Source organism: Myodes glareolus, chromosome 2 (genome assembly GCF_982192425.1).
Source record: "Myodes glareolus chromosome 2, mMyoGla1.1, whole genome shotgun sequence".
Classification (NCBI taxonomy): Eukaryota; Metazoa; Chordata; class Mammalia; order Rodentia; family Cricetidae; genus Myodes; species Myodes glareolus.
This window is the reverse complement of record NC_142027.1, coordinates 136,659,326-136,684,796: the sequence shown is the minus strand read 5'-3', so window position 1 is coordinate 136,684,796 and position 25,471 is coordinate 136,659,326. Positions and strand designations below refer to the sequence as shown.

General features: G+C 48.8%; 1 protein-coding gene and 1 pseudogene across 2 annotated transcripts in view; one reads left to right on the top strand and one right to left on the bottom strand.

The window, feature by feature from the left end:
- Positions 1 to 7,551: 7,551 nt before the first annotated feature.
- Positions 7,552 to 7,649, bottom strand: LOC125393347 (U6 spliceosomal RNA; annotated as a pseudogene).
- A 183-nt stretch (positions 7,650 to 7,832) lies between these two features.
- Positions 7,833 to 25,471, top strand: part of Fbxo21 (F-box protein 21) — a 33,040-nt gene continuing 15,401 nt past the window's right edge. For both annotated transcript variants that reach the window (XM_085681318.2, XM_085681311.2), the window contains exons 1-7: positions 7,833 to 8,104; positions 8,844 to 8,979; positions 10,973 to 11,067; positions 17,122 to 17,243; positions 19,692 to 19,838; positions 20,058 to 20,194; positions 21,636 to 21,772. In XM_085681318.2, the coding sequence (XP_085537444.1) occupies positions 7,866 to 8,104; positions 8,844 to 8,979; positions 10,973 to 11,067; positions 17,122 to 17,243; positions 19,692 to 19,838; positions 20,058 to 20,194; positions 21,636 to 21,772 (1,013 nt within the window). In that variant the 5' untranslated portion in view covers positions 7,833 to 7,865. The remainder of the gene's footprint in view (positions 8,105 to 8,843; positions 8,980 to 10,972; positions 11,068 to 17,121; positions 17,244 to 19,691; positions 19,839 to 20,057; positions 20,195 to 21,635; positions 21,773 to 25,471) is intronic.

The window sequence follows — 25,471 nt, the reverse complement described above, 5'->3', positions numbered from 1 at the left end:
AGAGGCTAGAGCGCCCCCCCCACACACACACACCATCTGGATGCTCAACCACTTTGCAAGTATACCGCTCCTCATAAAACTCCTCAGTGGCTGTCAGAGTTTGGTGACTGAACAGTCGTGGTCCACTCAGACTCAGGCCCCTTCTATAAAGTGGCATGCGTTTTCTATAAAGAGGCACACAACCTCCATGGGCCTGATTATCAATAGGCAGCCCGTCAGACACAGTACAGACCAAATGGTGGATAGGTTTTACAGTATGCTCTGGGTACAGCCATGAGAGTCTATACATGCACAATACAGATGCGGTTTTCAAATGACCCATTTTGTTCTTCACACAGGGTCTTGAGTAGCTTAGGCTGGCCTCAAGCTCGCAACTTAGCCAAAAACAACCTTGAACTTCTAATCTTCCAAGTGCTAAGATTAAAGGTAAAACCGTTACAACTGTTTCTCATTGCTGGAGATAGAACCTGGGGCCTTGGGCATGCTGGGCAAATGCTCTACCCTCTGCACCACATCCCAACACCTTCTGACGTTGGTATCGTTGTTTTTTTTGTTTTTGTTTTTTTTTGTTTTTAAATATTTATTTATTTATTATGTATACAATATTCTGTTGGCCTGAAGAAGGCACCTCATTACAGATGGTTGTGAGCCACCATGTGGTTGCCAGGAATTGAACTCAGGACCTTTGGAAGAGCAGGCAATGCTCTTAACCACTGAGCCATCTCTCCAGCCCCGGTATCGTTGTTTTTAAACAATTTCTTGTAGCCAGGCTGACTTCAAACTCTCAGTGGTCCTACTTCAGCCCCCATGAGTTCCTGGGGATTACTTTTTAAAAATATTTTTGATCCCCCGTTGCTTTGCTGACTGGTTGAATTCACTGTGTAGGGCCCACCAAGGGCCAACTGCATTTGTGCTGAGAACAAGGCACACTGTGAAAGATTCTGTGGTGTGTTCCAAGCCTCTCTCTACCCAGATTATGGAGTTTGTGTGCAAGATGGGCATCCAAGCCCACAGCTGAAGATAGCCGGGATCCCTCCCACATACAGTCCAGTGAAATACGCTCCCTTTCCTTAACAACAAGGGGGCACTGGGGCCAGTGGGACATGCAGACAGGATGGGGCCTGAGAGTTCTAGCTCGTGTGGGTGCCTTTAACCGAGACGTGGAGTGGGAAATATTATTACCAGAGCTTTACAGGTCAAAGCCTGGGTCTTAGCAATCCAATAAGCAAGACTCATCCACTTGACCCAAACACACCAATTGAAAAGACAGGCTATTGAAAAACATAGGAAAGCGAGCTGGAGAGATGGCTCAGTGGTTAAGAGCATTGGCTGCTCTTCCAGAGGTCCTGAGTTCAATTCCCAGCAACCACGTGGTGGCTCACAACCATCTGAAAGGACCGAGCAGATGCCATAAACAGGCTGCTCAGTCTCCTCAGAGATCAGGCCTCACTTTCCGTTTGCTGAGACTGAACTAGCAGCTTCTGAAGAAAATCCACGAATAAAGGACAATCAATCTCCGACACCCCAACAGTGAGGAGGAGGCCTGGTACATACAGTACTAGGCCAGGCCGGGCCTGAGCCAACCTCCACAGCAGCTCTTGGACAGGGCCTGAGACTTGTCCAGACCTGCCCAAAAATGGAAAACTGTACCCTTGACTATCTCCTGACTAGCCCTAGCAATTACAACATGCTAATATGATTTCCACTTGCTATCTAAATGATATCTAAAATGACCTAACTTCCTTAGACACTCCCCTCTGTAAAGGCTTAAAAGAAGCCCCCACCTCCTTCTCGAGGTCGCAGCCATCTTGCCTTTGTATAGGATGGTCAGTCTCAGGATGCTGGAATAGTAATAAACTCTTTGCTTCTGCATCGTCTCTGGTCTCTTGGTGGTCTCTGGGGGCTCTGACTCTGGGTACAACACACCTGTAATGGGATCCCGTGCCCTCTTCTGTCATGTAGGTATATGTGTAACAGAGCACTCGTGCATAAAACACATGAAAAAAACGTAGACAAGAGGTTTATTCAGTGTGACCGCACTGGGAAGAGGAAAAGGAAATAGGCCAGTGACCCTCAGTGCAACCTTGGGAATTGGCATGGTGTTTAGGAGAGATTAGTTTATTTATGTGTTTATTTATTTTACTTATTTTCTAAGTGTATGTCTGTGTGTGGGTATGTGTGCATGCGTGCAGAGGGCAACAGGCGTGGCGCTAAAGCTACAGGCACTGTGACCTGTCCAACATATAAATAAGAGGTATTTATATCGAAGCAGTCTGGGTCAAGATGTGGTCCAGCCTGTCTCCACAAGGGCTCTGTAAAGCTGGCAGAACTATGTGAAATCCCTGTCTGTGGATTTGGTTCCTTCCATGGTTGGCTCCAGAGCTCCTGGGCGAGGGGGTCATTTAAATTAATTGAGGTCAATTGTTTCTAAGGCCTATGAGTGGAAGGGAGAACCACAAGTGACTTCTTTCTTTCTTTCTTTCTTTTTTTTTTTTTTTTTTTACAATATCCCCTCCCTCACCAGGATGGTTGACGTGAACCTGCACAGCTTAGCCAGAACACTAGTATGTGGCATTGATTGATGACTGATTGATTGGTTGGTTGATTGATCAAGACAGGCTCTTTCTATGTCGTCCTGACTGTGCTGGCACACGTGTGTGTGTGTGTGTGTGTGTGTGTGTGTGTGTGTGTGTGTGAGAGAGAGAGAGAGAGAGAGAGAGAAAGAGAGAGAGACAGAGACAGAGACACAGAGACACAGAGAGAGGGAGGGAGGGAGAGAGACAGAGAGAGAACCATTTTTCATTTTTTTTTCAGTGTAGGGCCTCATATTTTTGATGTTTTGGTGTTTCTCTGTATAACAGTTCTGGTTGTCCTGGAACTCACTCTGTAGACCAGACTGGCCTCGAATTTACAGAGATCTGCCTGCCTCTGCCTTCCGAGTGCTAGGATTAAAGGCATGAGCCACCACTGCCAGGCTAACAGTCTCATGTCTCTCTTCTTCTTCTTCTTCTTCTTCTTCTTCTTCTTCTTCTTCTTCTTCTTCTTCTTCTTCTTCTTCTTCTTCTTCATCTTTTCTTTCTCCTTCTCCCTCTCCTTCTCCTCCTTCTTTTCTTTTGTTTTGTTTTGTTTTTTTTCTCAAGACAGGGTTTCTCTGTAGCTTTGGAGCCTGTCCTGGAACTAGCTCTTGTAGACCAGGCTGGCCTCAGCCTCTGCCTCCCAAGTGCTGGGATTAAAGGTATGAGCCATCACCACCTGGCCAACTTCACATCTTAAAGCATTTCTTTGTGAAATGTGTCTGTACATATAGCCTCTATCCTTTTGACCAGGAAAACTTGGATGAGTGCTTTTTGTTGTTGTTGTTTTGTTTTGTTTTGTTTACCATGGTGAAGTAAGCAGACCAATGGCCCTCTTTGCCACTGCAGTTCAATGACATTAAAAACGTCCACTGCCCAGATTTTCTTATCACCTCAGTTAGAAAGTCAGCATTCATTAAGTAGACCAACGGTCAGAAGAGATGGCTGTGCCCACCATGTAGCTCACAGTCATCTGTAGCTCCAGTTCCAGAAGATCTGCCACCTCTCTGTCCTGCCTGGATACCAGGTACACACGTGGTACACAAACATACATGTAAACAGAAAAAACACCCATATCTATAACATAATAAAATTTTAATTTTCAAAAAAACCTAACCCCCATTTTTCTCCTTCCCCTTGGCCTTAATCACCTCAATCCTAATTCTGTTTGATGAATTCACCTTTCCTATAAGTTTCCTATGAGGGAATCCTTTGGAATTTGTCCTCTTGTGTCTGGTTTTTCCAGACATGCCACCCTCGGGGTCACCTTGCTGCAGCAGCAGCAACAACAGCGGAAGAGGGAGAAGGAGAAGGAGGAGAAGGAGAAGGAGAAGGAGAAGGAGAAGGAGAAGGAGAAGGAGAAGGAGAAGGAGAAGAAGAAGAAGAAGAAGAAGAAGAAGAAGAAGAAGAAGAAGAAGAAGAAGAAGAAGAAAAAGAAGAATTATTCACATTTTCCTTGTGGCTTCAAAGCATTCTGTCAATCTTTTTTTACAAGGCCTAAAAAAATTATTGGCCAGAATCATTACCTAGATTTTATTTTTTCTATCAGGCCTGGGAAACATTTACATCAAATATATTTACATCTCTTTGAAAATGTAAATATCAAGGAAGACCCCTGTCCCTGCCTCCCTGTCACCAGGGGGAGTTTAGCTGGGTTCTTTGTTCCTAACTGCAATCACCTGTGTGATAAAGATTTGAAACGTTTTATTATCTCTTGATGAACGGCGCAGTTGGCCAGCTTGGTGGGTTCCAAATGACTAAGCCAGTTTAGGATGGAGGAGGCCACGCCTTCTATCCAAGGGCAAGATGTTGTGAGCCGTGGGAATTGGCAGACAAAATCTGTGCTCTGTGGGTGGTGCTGTCTGTATGCAGAGTGAGGTTGCTCCTGCCGTCGTACACTTGCCACTCTGTCACCTCGTGATCACCTCGTCTGTGATGGTGGCTCATTCTGCCTAGTGCTTGTTCGATAACAAAACTGGCTTCTTCGTTTGTAAAGGGCATTCTGACTGCCAGATGTTTCTTATCCTATCTCTGCAATGATCAGCTTTGATGATCTCTGCTCATCCATGATGTGGTGGAAGGCCGGCTGCCCACAGAAGGGACACTCCTGACCAGCTCAGAGGTCAGCAACTCCCAGCTCCCAGCAAGTCCCAGGATGGTAGGAAATGGTTTTGCCCAGGTCTGAGCACCACCAGCGATGCCTTGCAACAGCTTAGGATCAAAGCTGTCCAGCACCACAGAGGGAACCAGGCAGAAGCAGAGACCAGAAAGAGACGAGGTCTTTGGAAGCCATTTGGCTTTGAGAGTCCAGACTGGAGCCAAGTATCCCCAGTCTAAGTGCGTTATGACTGTACAGCTGGCTTCTCTTCCAGCAGTGTGGGACCTACAGTGAGGTCCTCTGTCCTACCTCAAATGCGAGCACCTGCAACCACAACCATGCTGGGCTGGACGCAGTACTGCACAACTGATGTGAATCTACCCACTTAACACCCCATCTGCCGCAGTAGGAAGGAAGGTCTTCTTCCCATTTTACAGATGGGAAAAACCGAGCCTCACAAAGGTTAGGTAACTTTTTCTAGCCCAACAACTGGTTAGATCTGTGCCTTCGGCACTAGTTTCGTTTCTGCGGCTTTGATAAAATACTGTGACTAAGAAGCACCTCAGGGGATAAAGGGTTTAAGCCACAATTCCAGGGAACAAGGAAGTCACAGCAGCAGGAATCTGAGACAGCTCCACGGTCAAGAGCAGAGAGAAATGGATGCATACGTGCTCACTGTGCTCAGCTGGATTTCTCCACTCTTGCACAGTTCAGGACACACACACACACACACACACACACACACACACACATACACACCTTGCCTGGGAATGGTACTGCCCACAGTGGGCTGGGTCTTCTCACACCAGTTAACTTAAAAGGCAAACCCTTCTCTATTCAAGTCATGCCACGGGCTAACCTAATATGGAGAGTCCTTCACAGAAATTCTCCTCACAGGTGATTCTAGTCTGTGACAGACTTGACAGTAAAAACTATCACTCAGTTCATAGAAGACAATTACGAAGGATCTGCCACACGTGAGGTCTTTGCCAAAGAAGCTGGAATCCAGAAGAGAGTCTTCTGGTCCTGAAGGGGGCTTCAGCTCAGAAAGGAGACGCATGCTGAACAATGGAAGGGATTGTGGGAGTGTAAACATTGACAAGGAGAGGAAGGCAGAGATCAGAGAAGCCAGGCCAGAGGGTCAGCAGCCGGGAAAGGGAGTCGAGACTGAAAGTACTTCCCAAGCAAGGAGATGTACCCAGGAGGAGGATCCCAGTGGGAGGAAGGAGATAATGGCTATCTGGGCTCTGCTTGGACTGGAGGAGGGAGGACGGCCTCAGCCACGGACAGGCGATATTTGTTCCTCTGTAACAATGTCAGGGATTTCAGATTTATTTCTAAGGACAGTAGAGAACCATAGCTGGTTTGGAGGGATCCACCAAGTCGTCCCAGCAGGTTCTAGCCCAGAAGATCTGAGCTGAGGGGAGTTCTTTACTGTGGCTTTTGTAAGCCCTAGTCAGATGACACATTCTTGATATTCAAGGACTCTGATTTTGTGCTGTCTGTGTTCCCGTAGACAGGATCTAACAATGAACTGAACTCAGTGTTTTTCACTTGATTTTCACAAAGGATGGAGATTGCCCAGCAGGTGAAGGTGCTTGATGCTAACCCAGATGAGCTGAGTTCCATCCCTAGGACCCGGATGGTGGGAGGACAGGAGGACAGAGCCAGCTCCTCCTGCAAGCCGTCCTCTGCCCTCCATAGGCACGGACCTCCCACACATGAGCGCACAAAATGAAGTGTGAATAAAAGATGCTACTAAAGATGAGACCCGAGGTTCTCCTCTAGCCTTCACGCACATACACACATGCATTAAGAAAATCCCAAAGCAAAAGCAAGCCCTGAAAATACCTACTTACACCCGGGGACAAAACCTGCTTTGGAGGTTCAAATCCAGATTTTTGGTCCCCAGGACACAACCAGGGACTCACGTTTATAAACCTTGCTTTTCTTAACTGCAGAATGGGTATGTGTATGGTAATTATTGTTTTGCCGGTGAGGGCATAAATGGCCCCAAGTATGAAGGATTGTTGAGTGGAAGACAATTGAAAATGGACACCATAATCTCTAATGTCACACAGTCACATACAGGAATGCATCCCACCATCCTTTGATCTGCCTAAAATCTAAAAGGACTTAGATCCAGGGTTAATACTGTTCTCCACATCACCAGAGGGCTAGAAATAGGACTTCCCAAGAGGCAAATAGGATGCTTGACCCAGCACCCACTTGAGAGTGAGTTAGTCCTGGGGAAGGCCAAATTATTTCCAGAAAGTGCTTGGCACAAGAGAATAGATAACCATTTTTGACAGCTTAAATTGGGGACTAGGGATGTAGCTCAGTAGATTGCATGCCTAACCTGCACAAAACACTGAGTTCCACCCAAGAGGTGGAGGCAGGGGGACCAGACGTTCAAGGTCGTGCTCCAACTCTTAGTCGTTCAAAAGCATCCTGAACTACGTGAGACTCTGTCTCACACTGTAACTCAATTCTTGATCCTCCGGCCTCAGTCTCCTCAGCTGGGATTACAGAGTAAGTCATCATGGCTGGCTTTAATTTTTAGTTATTGTGTGTGTTTGTACACTCAGGTCATGAAGCGAAGGTGGAGGTCAGAGGACAACTCGCCTGAGTCAGTTCCTCCTCCCACTATGCCGGTTCTGGGATTGGAACTCTGGTCGGTAAGCTTTCCTGCTGAACCATCTCACCGGCTACCCGCTCCCAACTTTATTTATTTATCTACGAGACAGGGTTTCTCTGTGCACCCCTGGCTGTCCTGGAACTCGCTCTGTAAACCAGGCAGACCTCGAACTCGATGATCCACCTGCCTCTGCCTCCTTGGGTGTGCTGGGATTAAAGGAGTACATCGCCAGGGCCTGCCCCACACCGCTTCACGAATTTGCGAGTCATCCTTGCGCAGGGGTTCTGCTAATCCTTTCTGTATCGATCCCGTTTTCGTAAATGTGCAGCCGAACGAGCACCCAGCCTAATTTTTTTTTTTTTTTAATGCTAATACTGTTGGGATAATCAGGACCAGGAGAGCCCTCTCCGCAGCCTTGATCCCAACAAGCCTGGCCTGTGGTGGGGCGGGGCGCCACTGAGGCACGCCCCCGGGTGGGCGTGGCGGGGTTTCGTGAGCTCCTCATCGCGCCCGCGCGCGCGCGCCCGCGGAGCGGCCCCGCAGGTACGCGGACAAGATGGCGGCGGTAGCGGGGGACAGCGCTATGGAGGTGGTGCCGGCGCTGACCGAGGAGGCCGCAGCTGAGGCGGCGGGCCCCAGCTGCCTGGTGCAACTGCCGGGCGAGGTGCTGGAGTACATCCTCTGCAGCGGCTCCCTCACGGCGCTCGACATCGGCCGCGTGTCCAGCACCTGCCGTCGCCTGCGCGAGGTGTGCCAGAGCAGCGGCCAGGTGTGGAAGGAGCAGTTCCGGGTGAGGTGAGCCGTCCGCTCCGTTCCCGCAGCGCCTCGGGCCCGGGCCTGGCGTGGGCTCCACCCGCCACCCTCCCGCCCTCGCGCCGCCCCCTCTCAGGCCCCGCTTCCCGCGGCCGCAGACAAAGACCTGGGCCGGGGCCTCCGGAGCCCCAATGGGGTCGCCTCCGCCACCCGCGACCCGGCCTCCCGCTCGGCCCCGCGGCTGCGGCCTCCCGCGCCTCCCGGCTCCGCGACGCGCATCTTTTGTGGCCCGCTCGGCACAGGATGTTTACGTGCCGGCGGGATTGCGTGCGTTCCCGGCTGGCTGGGATGCCGGGATAGGACCTGCCATCCCATCTCGTGACCTTGGGGGTGGAAGGGGTGCCGTCCACCTCCCTTCTCGGCAGCCTGGGTCTTCCATTCCGTGATTAGACAGACACCTCCCCCTATTTTGCTGCGTGGGGGATCTAATGAGATGCGGCCCCGGATTGCGGGGCCTGGTGCTGAGGAGGCGCGCCATCAGTGCAAACCGTTAGCATCATCGCCGTGATTGTGTCCACCACGGAATGGGAGGGTGGGGGTGGAAACACTGTCTTCCCGTCACCAAGCCAAGGTCACTGCATGGAGTAGAGAGGGAGTGCGTGGATGCCCAATGGAGATTGCAACTAGAGCCGCTGCCGGCTCCCCTTCCCGGCAGGCTTCTCCGCTGTCAGAGGTTCTGCAGTCTCCGCTGCGCTGAGAAAGGTGTTTTCTCCCCTTCTAGGTGGCCCTCCCTGATGAAGCACTACAGCCCCACCGACTACGTCAATTGGTTAGAGGAATATAAAGTTCGACAGAAAGCTGGCTTAGAAGCCCGGAAGATTGTAGCCTCCTTCTCCAAACGGTTCTTTTCAGAGCATGTAAGCACCTGTTATGTGACTCAGGCTGTGTGTGCGTGTGTACATACATGTGTACGCACATGTGTACACGCGCGTTAGCTGCTCGACTCTTACTGCTAGTTCCCTTTTCTATGCTCACACAATCCCTTGCTTATACGGCTGTAAGAGTCATTGTGTCCTCTTCCCTCCCGTCCAACAACACGGAGCCATTTGTCCCTGCCAGCCCTGCCCTGCTTTTCTAAAGCCAGAGACAGTGGGCTGTGAGGACCAGGGAGGGATACACAGGGCAGTGTCCATTGGGTCCAGATAAGCCTTATTTTTCTTCAAGATTGTTACACAGGCTTTGTGCAACCCCCGCGTGATTTGAGAGCCATCAACGATTGGGTACTCCAAAGCCCTTACGCTTGTTTTCCCAGGAAGGCTGCTGAAATAAATGCAGCCCGAACTAAGTGGTGAACTGCGTTATTTGTTAAGGTGCTGGGGTTAAAAACTGCCTATAGCTCACTGTCTAGCATCTGTTGCTCCCAGCAATTGGGAATTTTTGTTAACACTGCTGCTCTTTGTTCTGAGGGGAGTTTCACCATGTAGCCCAGGCTGGACTTAAACTCTTGTTCAGCCTCCTGAGGGCTGGGATTATGAGGAGTCATCGCCAAACCTGGCTCAAGTTGCTTTTCTTCATTGGCTTAGATCTTTTCTGTTTTGGAGTCGGTTGTTTTCCCCTCGTCCAGAATGTCCCATGGAAATCCGTGTTCATTCCTGATGCTGCTTTCCCTAGGGCTAGGAAACGGTTTCCTCCTATTTCCCGTTTCTCTGCAGACTGGGCATCTACCAGTGGAGCTGACACTCTTAGTTTTACTCTTCTGGTGTGATGGAGGTTGTTTTCTGAAGATTACTTCTGATTTTCCACTCTGCTGTTAACGGAATTTATGAACAGTGTTTTCAAGGTGTTTCAAGTTTTGAAAGGGCAGATTTGACTTTCAACACGTTCTAACTTAGTCCCCTACGGGGACTGCATATAGACATTCTCCAATTTGTTTATATAAAATGCTTACTAATAGCAGCATGAACCAAGGTTTTGTTCAGCCTGGAGCAGTGCCCTAGCCAGTCTATAATCACAAGTGTTCGGTACTGGCTTAAATGTGTACATACACACTGGTGTTTTGGTGCAGGACATGTATGATGTGGTTCATCACAGGCTACTGGTTCACAGCCTCTACTTGTAAGCCAGCTGGGGTTTTGTGTGCCTTTAACAGTCTGCCTTTGTCTAATCACGATGGGTTGGTGAGCTTTTCCCTCTTCCTTCCTTGTACCACTGCTTACTTAATTAGGAGCGTGTGGAGGACTTTGAACACAGCAGGGGCATACTTAGGGTGGCCTCACAGGTGGGTGATTGATTGGACTCAGCACCCTGGTAGTCTTACTTTCTCCATGTGCACACAGTCACCATGAAACATTGTGGCTGCTCTCATGAGGAAAACTGGGGGACATCTGGGACTTTGACCCCAGAGTCTTCATGTACCGCCACCTCGATAGCCATTCACCATCACCTCAGCATGCGTGTGCCTCCACCACAACACACGTGTATCACTGCCTCAGCACACATGTCTCATTGCCTTGGGGTACAGAGCAGAGTACACAGCCAGGGAGCCCCAGGAGCACCTCTGTTTCGGACTAAAACGTCTTGCCTCTCCTAGTTGTGTGTAGCAAAGATCTTGGAAGATTGGAGACTTGCAGCCTTAGCTGTATTCGCACATGAGAATCTGGCGCCAGCAGGCTCAGAAACTCCCCGACTGTGAGAGTGGGGTGTGTGTGTGTGACTCAATTGCCAGGGCCTAAATGTGCTGTGATTTCTCTGTTGCTTTCTGCCCTGAAAGCCCTAGGAGATAGTGTGCAAGAGCTGCTGTCACTGTCCCGTGTGCAGCTGCTCTCAGTTGTGGCTCAGCTGTGTGTCTGCCAGTGCTAGCCTGGCTAACTCTCATGACTGAGGCCTCCTGTGTGTGTGTGTTTCCCATAGGTTCCTTGTAACGGCTTCAGTGACATTGAAAACCTCGAGGGGCCGGAGATCTTTTTTGAGGATGAGCTGGTGTGCATCCTAAACATGGAAGGAAGGTAAGCCATGGCTTTCTCAGTGTCATTATCATCATAACTGCAGAGGGGGAGAGCCCTGGTGTTTCCAGATACTTCACATCTTGGCACGGGTATCATTTTGAAAAGTTCTGGATGTGTGAGATGAGCACACTGTCATTCCCTGCAGCCATAGGCTTCTCATACATGAATTCAGCCAACTTTGCATCAAAACTATCCAGAAAGTTACACATAGGGACTCATGTCTATACTTACAATACTCAGGATGCTGAGGCACGGAGAAATAGCAGGTTCAAGAGCTACGTAGTGAGTTGCAGAACACCCTGGACTATGGAGTGAGACCCTGCCTCAAAATAATAAAATCTTAAAAAAAAAATATGTCAAGAGGCAGGGAGATGGTCAGTCAGTACAGCTTGCTCTGCAGGCATGACAAGCCAAGTTTGATCCCCAGTGGCGTGCACTTCTCTTCTCGTGCTGGGCTTGATGGCCACCAGCTTAGCCAAGTGGCGAGCACCGGGCTCCAGAGAGAGATTGTTTGAGAAAGTGTGTATGACTCTCAAGGGATGACACCTAAGGTCTACCTCTAGTCTCCACAGACGCTCCCAGCTGCACAGCACGCACACGCTTGCACGCACACACAGATCGTGGTTTACTGAGCGTCCGCAGACCCTTTTTCTTGTTGTCTAAACAGTGACTACTAACATTGCACTTAGTGATTTAGGGGCGATTTAAGGTGCAGAGGAGGGTGAGCTTGGGTTCTCCGCAGATGCTCTCCTGATTCAGAAGAGCCCCTGGAACTGGGGAACCTGACATGGCAGTACAGAACTGCTCTCCTGGAGGTCCTGGCTTCAGTTCTCATCGTCCTCATTGGGTGACTTGCAGCCCCCTATAAACCAGTGCCACAGGATCTGATTCCTCTTTTGACCTACTTGGGTGCCTGCATTCACACGCACATAGCCACACAGGCACGAGCTCACACACAAACACATCATTTACAATAAAAATAAACCTTAGCTCTTACTGTTCAGAATGATATATCTTATATTTTCTGCTGGAAAGCTTAATTTTCAATTCAGCAGTAACTCGCTATGCAGCCTAATCTCCGTGGGAGAGATCGCTGTTCTGAAAGTTAGAGAAAAAGATGCATTGAGAGAGGTCACTGCAAAAAGTCCCGACCAGGAGACAGTGTTTCATGGGGCTTTGTGGGGAGTTCTAGGTCTGGGATGCTCCCCACCCGAGTCTGTGTGTAGGTTTATGTAAGCACCGGAGTGTGCACTGACGGTATTGTGTGGCCTCATGATAGTCTTTAGGCATGGCATGTATGGAGAAGGGTTCAAGGTGCACTTTATTGGCTTTAGTTGGTGTGATGTAAACTTTATTTCTTATTTACACTCTTTTCCTGTTCTTCCCACTGCTGATTTTATGTTGACCTTTCCTGCCTCCACTTTTTGCTTTTCTTTTATAGTGTTGGATGCCAAACCCAGGGCCTTACCCCAAGCCAACTGGGTGCTCTACTCCCGAGCTCTTAGCCCCACCTGTTTGGTTTTTAATAGCTAGCTACTTTGTCTTTTATCCTAATCCTAACTACATGAGAAAGGGGAGGAGATCATTGCTTGTGGGAGACCGACCCTGCTCTGCTTTGTCTTAGAATTAGCACAGGGATCTGTCCCAGTCAACTGTCACAGGAGCTCCCTTAGCTAACAGCTACCCTGTCTTGCAGATTGGCTGGTGGACAGCACTTGCTGTCTGCTTTAGAGGCTTCCGTTCTTAGTATGTGGGTTCTCGGGAATAGGCTTCCTAGGTAGTTGCAGTGTGTTGAAAACATGCGAAAATTAATATACTATCCAGTGCTGCTCCAGGTAGATACAAAGAAAAAACGAAGATTTGGGGATGGGAAGGTCTTTATTTTGTTTAGTTAGTTGTTTTTCCACCTGGATAATGTTGTCATAAAATAAGTGCAGAGAAGTAAATCTACAAGAAGAACCAGAAAAAAAAGTGTTTAAATTGCTGTAATGGAACGCTTGCAGTATGAGCTAGCGGGGCAGAGTATGAGGGAACTTGTGATCTCAACAGAGCTCTGTGGGAACGGACATGGACAGGATGCCAGAGGAGTTCCCCAGTAAGAAGGGCAGGCAGGTTGTTGCATAGGGAAAACTATGTGGAACTGGATGCCCAGCTGGAAACCAGCAAGCTAGCCTTCTACTCAAAACTTTCTCTCAAGAGTAAGCAGCCTATACCATGAGTCTGTGACTGGTAGGCCAGGCTGGGAACCGTGGTCCTTTGCATAGCTTGCCACGCCCAAGGGAAGTGGGCAGGGCAGCAGTTTTAAGGAAACACCTTGGAATTCACTCTTCAGAGGAATGTTAAAGTCACGGGGGAAAGACTTTTTGTGCTAGTCAGGTCATCAGGAAAACTGATCTCGTGTAGCCAGTGGAAGTATGTATTGTGGTTGTTTTCAAAGTAAGTGTTGTAAGAACGTTGCCCTTGGTGGGACAAGTGTAATGGCAGGGAATGTTCTGTCAGTTTGCACGGTGACCCTTTCTGCTTCCATTACTGCTGTGGAAAGCAAGCAGTTTCTGTAGATAGTCAGGTGCCCTCTCTGGGTGTGTGATGACTACCTGTGCTATTCTGTGTGGTCTGAGAAAGCACAGCCTGCAGGAACACTGTACTACAACACGTTAAAGAGCTTGTGCTGTGCCTGAGAAAGTAACCTGGGTGACCAGTGCCCAGCCAGACACTTGTAATAGAGGTACTGGATTTTAGACTCAGAAAGGGCCTTTGGGTATTCAGACAAAAGAGATGAAGTCGCTTCTGTGCACTTCTGTGCAAAAGAAAGACTGATTTCAAACGCAGCACTTTATGCCAGAGGAAAAAGGTATTCCAAGACATAAAGGAAATGCCAGCCAAGGATTTTTATATCCAGCTGAACTGACTTCCAAGTATAAAGGCTAAAGACAAACTTGTCAACTTGGAAGAACTCAGACTTTGGGCTCATTCTGACATGTCAGCTAGAAATGGAGTTTGAAACCCCAAACCACAGAGATAGTCTGACTCAGGTCTACTGGTGAGCACTGAATGGACATTAACCTGATGTCCTGCCTCCAAATGAGAGCTGTCTAGGAGACAGTACTATGTGTGTGGTTAGGGCAGCTGGAAGACATTGGGCAGTGGTCTGGCAAGATGTTCAGGCAAGACCTGAAGACCCTCGGATCCACATAGTAGACTCTGCAGACTGTTCTCTGGCTTCCCCATATGCCCCATGGTCTGTGTGTACACATGCCTGGGTAGACACACACACTTGCCTACACAAGATCATGGACAGATTACCCAGCCTCTTTGTATTCCAAGAAATGACAGGACAACTGATCATTACATTACACTCAGGCCAGCCTTCTGTGTAGAGGTCAAAGCTAAGTATGTCTGAATTTGAGTCAGAAGTGTCAGTATGAATTCATGACCAGCCCAGTAGCTACCGCTTTCCCCATGCAGCCAGGATCACAGAGGAATGACTGCTTCTCAGGCCTGTCTCAGAAATGCACAGGTGAGTCCAGAGGCAGACATTATGAGTACTGTCAGTCCCTCCCTGCAGTGTGGGAGAGGCAGAGCATGTTGGACCAGAAAGTTTGGCTCTGTGAGTCCCCAGTACTATTTCAGGACATTACTTGGTCTTTGAAGGAAATGAGTGAAATCAAAAATGAGTGAAAGGAATAAGCAGAGCATTTGTCCTGTTTTTGCTCCATTTCATCCCTTGGGAAACTAGAGAGTAGATGAGAGTTTTGCAAGTCTTTCCAATAAATGAAGAGGGGCTGGTTCAGTTAGAGTTATCTCTGAAGGATCAACAGTCCTGGACACTGAGCACAGTGGCTGCTGAGACTGCGCAAGAGACAACCAAGCATTGTCATCAGCTCCATCCCACCTTTGTTTCTTTTTTATTAAGACAGAGTCTCACTCTGTAGTCCAGGCTGGCCCTGCTTGCAGCCTCTGCTTCCTGAGAGAATAATAGGCATGAGCCTTTTTCTTGTGGTGCTGGAGGTAGAAGAAGGCTGACGAAGCAAGCATCTGCCTCTGGTCTGCATCTGCAGGTTGCTTTGGGTGGAAAACTACCCCACCTCCTGGAGTGGCATTTGAATTTGAATTTCACATTTGAATTTCACAGAACCTCTCCAGCTACTTAGTTGTGAATTGATTTTGCGTTCTTGTTTGTTGTGTTCATCTATGTATATGTACAATCATATACACAGTACATGAGTGGTCAGAGGACAGCTTGTAGGAACTGGCTCTTCCTTTCTACCAGCGTGGATCTTGGGGATCATGCTCAGGCTTGGCACCTTTCTTACCAACCTTTCCATCTACTTAGTAATAAGAAATTCAGAGCAAGGTAAAGCTTAGATGGACATATCCTGAACTTTGGGAAGCTACTGTTAGACAGTGGGGAGACCCTGTAGATGACTGGGCCTAAAAGATCCCTAAGCAGGTCCCTCAGGAGATGGCCACAGAGGCATGAAGTGTGATTGTGCAGCTGTGCTTCTTGTCTTGCACACGGAATGCAGCATTTGCTCCACACCTTTGTTGGGGGTGACTTTCCACAGCAGAGGTTAATGAGCAGCTGGAACCGACAGCGCTGCTGACTGTTGCTGACCTCTGGGTGGAGGAGGCCTTACTGTTCACACCGTAGTCTCCTGTTTGGGAGACCTGATGAAGTGCTTCACGCAGAGTCTTCTATACACTCAGTGCACAGGCGCTACTGTGCAGAGTCTTCTACACACCCTCAGTGCACAGACGCTACTGTGCAGAGTCTTCTACACACCCTCAGTGCACAGACGCTACTGTGCAGAGTCTTCTACACACCCTCAGTGCACAGACGCTACTGTGCAGAGTCTTCTACACACCCTCAGTGCACAGACGCTACTGTGCAGAGTCTTCTACACACCCTCAGTGCACAGACGCTACTATGATAGGCACTCAGGGTATAGCTGTGAGCAACCCCACATCCCTGCCTTCACAAGCTCGCAGGGTAACAATAAAAACATACAAGCTGTTGATTTTCTAGGAAGTGGCACGTGCCAAGGGAAATGCTGAGTGAACTAGAGTGTAAGGGTGTGGGGCACCTTTTGATGTAGGATAGCTGTGGAGAGGCCTGACTCGGGCCATCTGAACAGAAAGCCAAGAGGAAGTAAGAGAACAGACTGCAGGCATCCAGGGAAGGAACATCCCACTGAGGAAGGTGACACAGACGGGCACTGGGTTAAAGGGACAGTGGGGGCAGTTGGAACTGAGATTTCAGAGGCTATGGGGATGGGACGGAGGGACATGTTGTGTCTTTATTAGAAGTTGGGCTTTTAGTGTGCGGAAGCAGAAACTGAAGAAGGGGGCAGAGGCCATGGCACTGTAGGTGAGCATCACTGGAACAATGGACTGCATACCAAGAGGTGATGAGGGAGAGGATGGAAGCAGGTGCCGAGGAGGAGGAGGGTACTGAGACACCCACAAAAACTGGGCCAGCTTTGCCAAGTTAGTGGCAGATGCTCATGTTAGGGTGTTGGAAGAGGGCACTCAAGGCATTCAAGATCGAGATGGTTCAGAGGTCTGAGCCTCGTGGGCTAACAGCTTACTGTGACTTTGGGAATAGTGACTCACTAGGAGGAAGTCTTGGGATGCCCCCAGCTATCCAGGCAAGTATGGAGTAACAATTGTATGTGCAGATTTGAGTTCTTTGGAAAACTTCTTCAGAAAGTAACTTCTGGAAAGGTGGCCATGTCGGATGCACCTGAAGCCGTGAGGGTAGAATGCACCGAGCACAAAAGGAGAAAGGAGCAGCCTATGCCCTGAGTGTCAGAGCAGGCCCTGGGGACAGGACAGCACAGTATACCTCACCTCCCAGGATGCCGTTGACAGCCTTCCTCCAGAGACGGTGTAAATGTCTCTGTGCCATCGAACCATCAAGTCAGGGTGCAGAGCCCTCTGCCAGCAGCGGTGCAGATGTGTGTCAGCTGTGTTTGTCTTGTTAAAGGGGGGTATATAATAGGAAGGGGGGCTGGGCAGCTGAAGTTCTTAGTGGCTTGTTTGATTGCTTTCCAGGAAAGCTTTGACCTGGAAATACTACGCAAAGAAAATTCTTTACTACCTGCGGCAGCAGAAAATTCTGAACAACCTCAAGGCTTTCCTGCAGCAGCCCGATGACTATGAGTCGTATCTGGAAGGTGGGTGTTTCTGTGCCTGTGAGCACGGCCTTTGAAGAGCTGGTGACAGCTGTCCCTCCAGGTGGAGGACAAAGAAAGCCATGCCAGTGGGCTTCAGGAAGTTGGATTACAAAGCACACAGCACTCAGACTTCCAGCAGATTCCAGTGGCATCTTCTGTGTCAGCTCAAGTGATTTAGTATCTTAAGAGTCATCACCAGCTTAGTGGCAGTTGAGGACTGGATGCTCAGTCAGGAAAGCACTTGCCACACAGGTGTGAGGAGTTGATTTGTGCCCCACAACGCATGTAGACAGCTAACTTGGTGCATACTCATAACTGCAGCACTGGGGAGGCGGACACAGGATTCTCACAGGTCTCTAGTCAGTGAGCTTGGCAAAACAAGATGGACATCTCCCAAGGACAGTGCTGAGGTTGACCTCTGCCCTCAACACAAGCACAGGGCCTGCAGAGTGAGTGACCTTTGGCTAGTGGAACCAGTTCTTCCCGCTCAAAACTGTTACTTTGGATGTCCACTTGCTCCTATTTACCTGTGTCCTGTAGCAGCCGGGAATTCGTGAGGACAGGCAGCGCCTGGGAGTTAGTGGGCTCTTAGGGGAATAGTAAGAAAATGTGACTTAGCTTTTTAAACACTGTCTTAATTCATAGGAAGAAACATCCTGTGCTGTGGTTGTGAAGTGTGTGCTTATGTATCCTCCCTGCTCCTGGGGATCACTAGATGGGTTGACTTCCCCCCTTCACTGGTGTTCTAGGTCACATCCTGTCCAGTATGGTTCTCCAAGCACTCGGCAACCTCTCCGAGGAGTCCTGGCTTTCCCTGGGCATCACTGCCAGCTGTCCTCCAGTCAGCCAGTGTGCCTGACCCACTTGTCCCTATCACTGTAGGACCTGCCTCATGTTTTCTGAATGGTCGCTTGCTTCCCAGGGCCCTCTGTGGTCTGGTCCTCCCCTAGTGTCACACCTTTGCAAATTGTTCTGCGGTGCTCTGCTTCTGAATCCAGGCCTTTGCCTGGAGATGCTCAGCTTTTCTTCCTCACGGTGGCAGCACTCTTCCTGTGGTCTCCTGCCCTTCAGCTCAGGGCTCACTTCTGTGAGTTCCAGCTGATCCCTGCAGAGCTCACTGGCTTCAGCAGCTGCAGCTGCCCTGACTGTCACAGTGACTGCTACACCCCTTCTGTGTCCAGTGTGGTCCTTGTATTTCTTTGCTTTTTGTTTTGTTTGCGATGCAGAGCACAGCCTAGCTGTCAGCCTGTCTTCCGAATGCTAGGTTTGCCCAGCCCTTGTCAGTGGTTTGTTATGTTCCAGGCCTTGAGTAAAGATTGCCACAGCCCGCAGTGCCTGGTGGTAATACATGCTAATAGTTGAAGGTCTGATGTTGACTGACAGGAGATAGAAAATCTTGTAGTTAAATGGAAAGAAAGTCATAGCCGTCCTCTTGTCTGCTTTATCTGCTTTATGTGTCGGAGAGCTAGGAGTTCAGTTCTTTTGAGGTGTTTGTTGTTGTTCTCTTTTCTTTGAGGCAGAATCCTGGCTGGCTGTGTTGACCAGACTGACCACAAACACACAGAGATCCTTCTGCCTCAGCCTCCTGAGTTCTGGGATTAAAGCTGTGCCATCATGCCAGCTTTCATTTAACAGTTAAGAATAGTAAAGCAGTTTTCTTTGTTTTTGTAGGTTATATATGAAAAATAAATGCTTGTTTTACATTTTCAAATACAAAGTTTCGGTTTTCACAGTCAACCCAGGTCACTAGATAGGCAATAGAAACCTCTGAGTGGCTAGAGGGGAGTGCTTGCTCCAGAACTTCAACCCTGGCTAGACTCCAGCAGCCACTGAAGAAGCGTGAGCGGTGACTTACAGACAATTCCTACAGCCTAGGCTGTGTCTCCCGGTGTCCTGAACTGCCTTCAGCTTCTTAGAGTGTTGGTTGAACAGCTAGGTCCTGAGGTAGCCTGTGGTCTCTTGAATTTAAAAGATCACTGGAAGGCTTTCAAGTAAAAATGTTCTGCACCTAATGATGACTTAGGTATGGTTGGCTGAGCCTGAGGCCATCAAATCCCCTTTAATGAGGTCTCTTTGTCGCTCCCGCTTAGTTGTTAGGAGGAATTGCCTTAGGAAGTCTTTAGTGGTTGGGTTTTGAGTGTGGGAGACAGGTGGCCTGAGGGCTTTCTTGTGGGCATTTGGCACTCTTCACAATAGGACGTGGGAATCATGACCTCCCCCCCCCCCCAAAAAAAGGGTTGTTTTGTTTTCTTAAGTGGTGTGTGGAGTGCTTTGTGGTGAAGGCATCTGATCTTTCCTTGCTGTGTTAGGGTTTTGCCTGGAATCTAGGGTGGGAACTGGTGTGGTATGAGAAGTGGTATGGGAACCAGAACCCCAGGTGCTGGTTCAGTAACGTGCTACTGCCAGTCAGGTAGAAAGCAACACTGGCTCTGCCCTTCTCACCCACAGGTGCCGTTTACATCGACCAGTACTGCAACCCTCTCTCCGACATCAGCCTCAGAGACATCCAGGCCCAGATCCACAGCATCGTGGAACTTGTATGCAAAACCCTCCGTGGTATCAACAGCCGCCACCCCAGCCTGACCTTCAGGGCAGGTGTGGAAATGCTGTAGCTGACCCTGGGGGTGGCTGTCTGAATGGTGTAAAGCACTAATGCCACCCTGTCTCCCTTCCCAGCTTGGCCGCACTTGACTGTCTTGCACACACTTGCCAGCCGCTGTGTGTTCGGGGTGTGCCTTGCTTGTGTTTTGGGGTGTGAGTGTTTGGGGTGTGCTTGCTCATGCTTGTGACCCAGAGGAGATCTCTGTGCTGCAGGCGAGTCCCCCATGATAATGGAGATAGAACTTCAGAGCCAAGTTCTGGACGCCATCAACTATGTCCTGTATGACCAGCTGAAGTTCAAAGGGAACCGCATGGACTACTACAACGCCTTGAACCTGTACATGCACCAGGTACGTGCGGCTGCACCCCCCTGCCCCCACCCCCGCAGCTGTGAGCTCTGCAGCATCCTCTGTGTGTTCCCCGTACAAGCACCATTAGATGCCTAAGCCTGCAAGGGTGCACACACACGGGGTTCAGACACTGTTGGGGAAAGGGTGGGTGTGTAGGTTCTGTGTCCCTGCTTTCTGCATTTGCAGATTTTGGTGCTCCAGGGTGCTTTGTCCCTGGCTCCCTTTTAGGTAGACAGGAGTGACTGCATGTGTGCAGGCACATGTCCTTTGGACTCTGATGGGCTATCCACTTCCTACTGACCAATGAAGCCCATTTTCCTCTGTCATAGAATAGCATGGTGGGTTAGATCTGCTACAGGATTTTTTTTAATTTAAATTTTATATATATTTTAAAAAAGATATCAAATCCTATTATAAATGGTTGTGAGCCACCATGTGGTTGCTGGAAATTGAACGCCCTGGTCCTCTGGAAGAACAGCCAGTGCTCTTAACTGCTGAGCCATCTCTGCAGCCTCCAGGATGGCTTGTTTAAGCCCTGTGGATGGAAATAGACATTTCTATGTTTCAGTTTGCTCAGTCTATGATTGTGAGTGTTGAACTGCACAAGCCCACCTCTGTTGGCCTGGAAGCCTATGGCCCAGCTATATCAGCCACACACCTTTGATGTCCATTTCCTTATCTGTCCTGTTATCTGTAACATGGTTTCTATTGTCATATCATAGACGTTTTTACACCCTTGCTTTCTGGTAGGAGGAGGCCAGCAGGCTGCCTGTAAAAGACCTGGCAGTGAGTCAGTCCAGGTTCACAGGCTGTGTGGTCTGTGTGCTCAGTTCTGTCTTACTGAGTGAAAGGGCACAGGCAATTGGAGTCTTGGGTAGCTGTGCTCCCTGTGTGCCAGCAGAGCTATGTGGACATAGAACATGCTGGTTACAGTTCTTTGCCAATTTTGAGATTAAACTCTCACTCGGTAGCCCAGACTGGTCTTGGACTGTCTGTTCTCCATCTTAGTCTCCTGGGTGCTGGGATTCTAGACATGGCCCATAGGGCCTGGCTTCTGTTATTTTCATGTCACAAAATGGTTTTGTTTTTAGAATATGTTAAAAATTTGGAAATTCAAGTATGTGCAACAGCTAAGTGGTGGGACACTTGCCCACCAGTGTGCACAAGGCTCCAGCTTCCATACCTAGCCCTGAAGAAACAAATAAAAGCTAAAATTGGGTGTGGGGATGGTACACACCAGCAAGGCCAGTACTTGGAAGACTGAGGGGGCAGGGTGACTTTGTAAGGAGACCCTGTCTAGGGCTGGGGGAAGAGGCAAACTTCTGCTGAGTGTGCTGGATTCGGGCCCTGATCTAAATGTAGCTCTGGAGCTAGCGTGAGGTGCCAGGCTCATCGAGCCAGCCCCTGGCCCTCCTAAGCCTCCGCAACCTTCATCCCTCAGGTGTTGACCCGCAGAACAGGAATCCCCATCAGCATGTCTCTGCTGTACCTGACCATCGCCCGGCAGCTGGGTGTCCCGCTGGAGCCTGTCAACTTCCCAAGCCACTTTCTCCTGAGGTGGTGCCAAGGTGCAGAAGGGTGAGCCATCTTTGCCATGTTTAACGGGTGCTGGGGAACCGGGTTCTGGTGTTAAATTAGGTGTTACCAAGCAGGCATCTGCTTCTGAGGGACCATGTTGAGGTTCTGGTAGTGATGCTGCACTGTAGTGATACAAGGCCTTAAGTGGGGGTAACAGTACTGCTCTGGATGCTTCTCTATTTCTTACACAGGCAGGCATATGAATCTATAATATCTCAAAATCCTAACTTACAAAAATGGTCTTGTGGCTGTCATAGTGTGAAGGTAAATCTCGTCAAAGGTTCTTCCCTTTTCCCCTCAGCTGTAGAAACAGCCTCCTCCTCCCACACTTGTGCCCCAGCTTGGCAGAGAGGAGCACCAGGGTGGGCAGCTTACAGCCTGGCTGAACTTTGTCGTGTTCTGGGAGTGGCCTGGGTCACCTCAAGTCCTCTGCCTCTCCTAAGGAGAGTCTTGCCCAGGGAGAACAGCTCTCCTCCACAGCAGGGGGAAAGCCAGACAGGGCTTCTTCAGAGCCAAGTGGGGCCAGAGTTCTCTGTAAACACTGGCTTGAAGAGTTCAAGGACAGCTTCCACTGCACGTGTGACACACACACAATTTGCCCTCTTAGTCTCCTGCTCTGTGGAAAAGAAGTGCAGTTGGACTCCACGTGCACCTCAGTTTCAGAAGGCATTTCATGACGTGTGAAGCCCCCCCCCATCCATTACTTTGGGTTTCTTTAAATTACTGTAGATTGTCATTATTTTCCAAACGTGTGGTCCTCACAGTGCACCAGTAGGTTAGTGTTTGCAATCTGGATGTCTGCTTCCTATTGTATTTAATAAGAAAGCTCATTTGCAGTCCTGGTAAACTTACCTATCTCCTTGTGCATCTGTAAGATACCCATGTAACATCCACTAAGGGTCCTGCATGATCTGAGCATTTCTGGCTCATTTCATTTCTAGTGTAAGGTCCTTTATGCACGTTAGTGACTTATTTTTTTTTAATTTATTTATTTATTATGTATACAATATTCTCTCTGTGTGTATGCCTGCAGGCCAGAAGAGGGCATCAGACCCCATTACAGATGGCTGTGAGCCACCATGTGGTTGCTGGGAATTGAACCCAGGACCTTTGGAAGATCAGGCAATGCTCTTAACCTCTGAGCCATCTCTCCAGCCCCACGTTAGTGACTTATTAAAGGCAGTCTTCAGTATGGAAATAGTATCTTTCTCTATAATACAAATGAGTATGAGTTTTATTTTTTTACTGTGTCGATTCTTTGAGACAATAACTCACTGTGCTACCTAGGCTGTCCTGGAACTTGGAATCCTGCTTCAGCCTCTCACCTTGAGTGCTACAGAGCTGAGCCACCACTCCAGACTTAAACAGTGCAATAATTTGTTAGTACCTGAAGTCCTGTCTGCTTGCGAGGTTGAGGTGGGAGAATCACTTCACTCAAGGACCCAGAGAGGTGGCAGAAACAAACACAGGGAACTGTAAAAGCCTGAGCCACCAGTGGCCATGCTGGCATATGCACAACTCTTGTTCATACCTGGGCTCCATCCTCCCTGCCCATGCTGTACTCTGAGCCCTCCTAACTGGCGGCACAAGACCCACCGTTCAGATCTTAAAGTGCTTTAGCTGTTCTTAGCTTTCAGTTTTCCATACGGATTGAGAATCAGTTTATCAGGTAACTTAGGAGGCCTGTGTGGAGTGGAAGGCTGAGGCAGGAGTTTGTGGCCAGCCTGAGCTACAGTCTAGCCCCTGTATCAAACAAGAAAACAAACACAAAAAATTCTGCTTGAATATTGATTGAAGCTCAAAACTGCCTCTGGCTGGTTCTAGCTGGTTCTGGCTCTAAGGTGAAGATCCTGCAGCCTCCTGCTGTCTGTGACTGGTTCTGGGAGTCCATCACCAGGAAGTTGTTTGCCCTCTTCACACGACTGTGTTAGGGTTATCCTGAGCTACCAAGTGTTTTGTTTCTAGCTTTGGCTGTTACTTGTATACAGACCTGGCCTTCAGGGCTTGGCTGCGTGAGTCTTCCATAGGGATGGTTTGTAGGTCTGGCTTTTAGTGACACATCACAGTGTCTGAACAGTGCTGTTCTGTTATCTCTAGCTTAGTATGTTGGCTTTGTATGCTGTTGACCACAGAGCAGAAACAGATCGCAGTACCCTTGCCTCAGGATGATTTTTGAAGATTTTTTTTTTGTTTTGTTTTTTAACTCTGTGTGTATTTGGCGGGGGGGTGGGTTAACAAGTTGTGGGAGAGTCAGTCTTTCCTTCTGGTCCCAGGGTTGAACTCAGGGCCTTGGACTTGGCAGCAAGCTCCTTTACCACTGAGACATAATGCTTCTCCCTTCCACATTAGCTTGCTGTTTGGTGTGACATCTTTCATTGATGTCATCAAAACTGCCTTCTGAATTTCTAATTTTGTAAAGTTTTTGTTTGATGTTTGCTGTTTTGTATATTGAGACATGGCCTCACTCTGTAGCACTGGCTGACCTGGAATTTGCAATATAGATCAAACAGGCCCCCAAATCACAGAAATCCTCCTGCCTCTGCCTCTGCCTCTGCCCTGGGATTGAAGTCATGCACTACTGTGTTTGGGTAATTTTGCTGAGTTGTACACATATGTAGACATTAGATATTTTTTTCAAGGATGTATTTTTTATTATCTGTACATGTTTTTTCACTTTTGGTCTCTATGTGTAGGAGTAGCTGTTTGGATTTTGTTGGGGGGTTTGATTTGTGCGTGTGTTGCAGATTGAACTATGCCTTATCACTGAGGTTTACCTGTCCCTGAAATGATCTTCTGTGTCCAGCTGTATACTCCTGGGGCACAATTAATCCAGGTATATTTTTGAAAAAAGCCCTAGCACTTAGCCCCATGCACATTTTGTCTGTGTGTTTTACATCGTGATGACCTCGGCTTGTCACTCTTGTATGCTTATCATAGGAAGTTCTGACCGTGCAGCAAATGCTGACAAGTTCTGTGCTCTTTTAGAACATTTATATAAGTCTCAAGTCTTTGCCAAAAGTGGGCTATGAACACGACTCAGGAAAGAAATCCAACTGAGACAGTTAGCGGCCAAAGAGAAAATGTTATGTGATTGTGGTGGGCATGGGATCAAGATTGCTCAGAAGAAGCTGCTGTCCCCAGCACTCCTTGAGCCTTCCAGAACACACTTGGCAGTGCTGTGAGAATGTGAGCAGATCCAGCCTGAGGTTGTGTGGGCAGAGGAGGACCACATCCTGGGCTGCGAGTCCTTAAGTTTTCTTAGGTCCATGTAGGCCCCAGATCCCCAGACAGGCTGCTGTTTGCCATTCGGTTGTTAGCGTCCATCTTGGTCATCATGTCCCATGTCTTTCTGTCATTGTTCTTTGAACTCCTGACTCAGGGCTGTAGGGCTCTGGCTAGTGTCAGTCAGTAAGCGTGTTTCCCTCTGCCACCTATTTGTTTGTGTGTTTATTATCACTGTGTGTGCATGCACAGCATACATGTAGAATCAAGGACAGCTTGTTAGAGTCAGTTTTCTCCTTTTACCGTATGAGTCCTAGGGATCAAACTCAGATGGTCAGTGTTGACAGCAAGCACTTTTACCCACTGAGCCGTCTTCCTTGCCCTCTGTCTGTAGAGAACAGGGCAGTACGGTCACCACAGCCAAGGCTCTGTTGAGAATCAGGTGTCAAACTCTCCAAGGCCTTCATGTTATTGGTG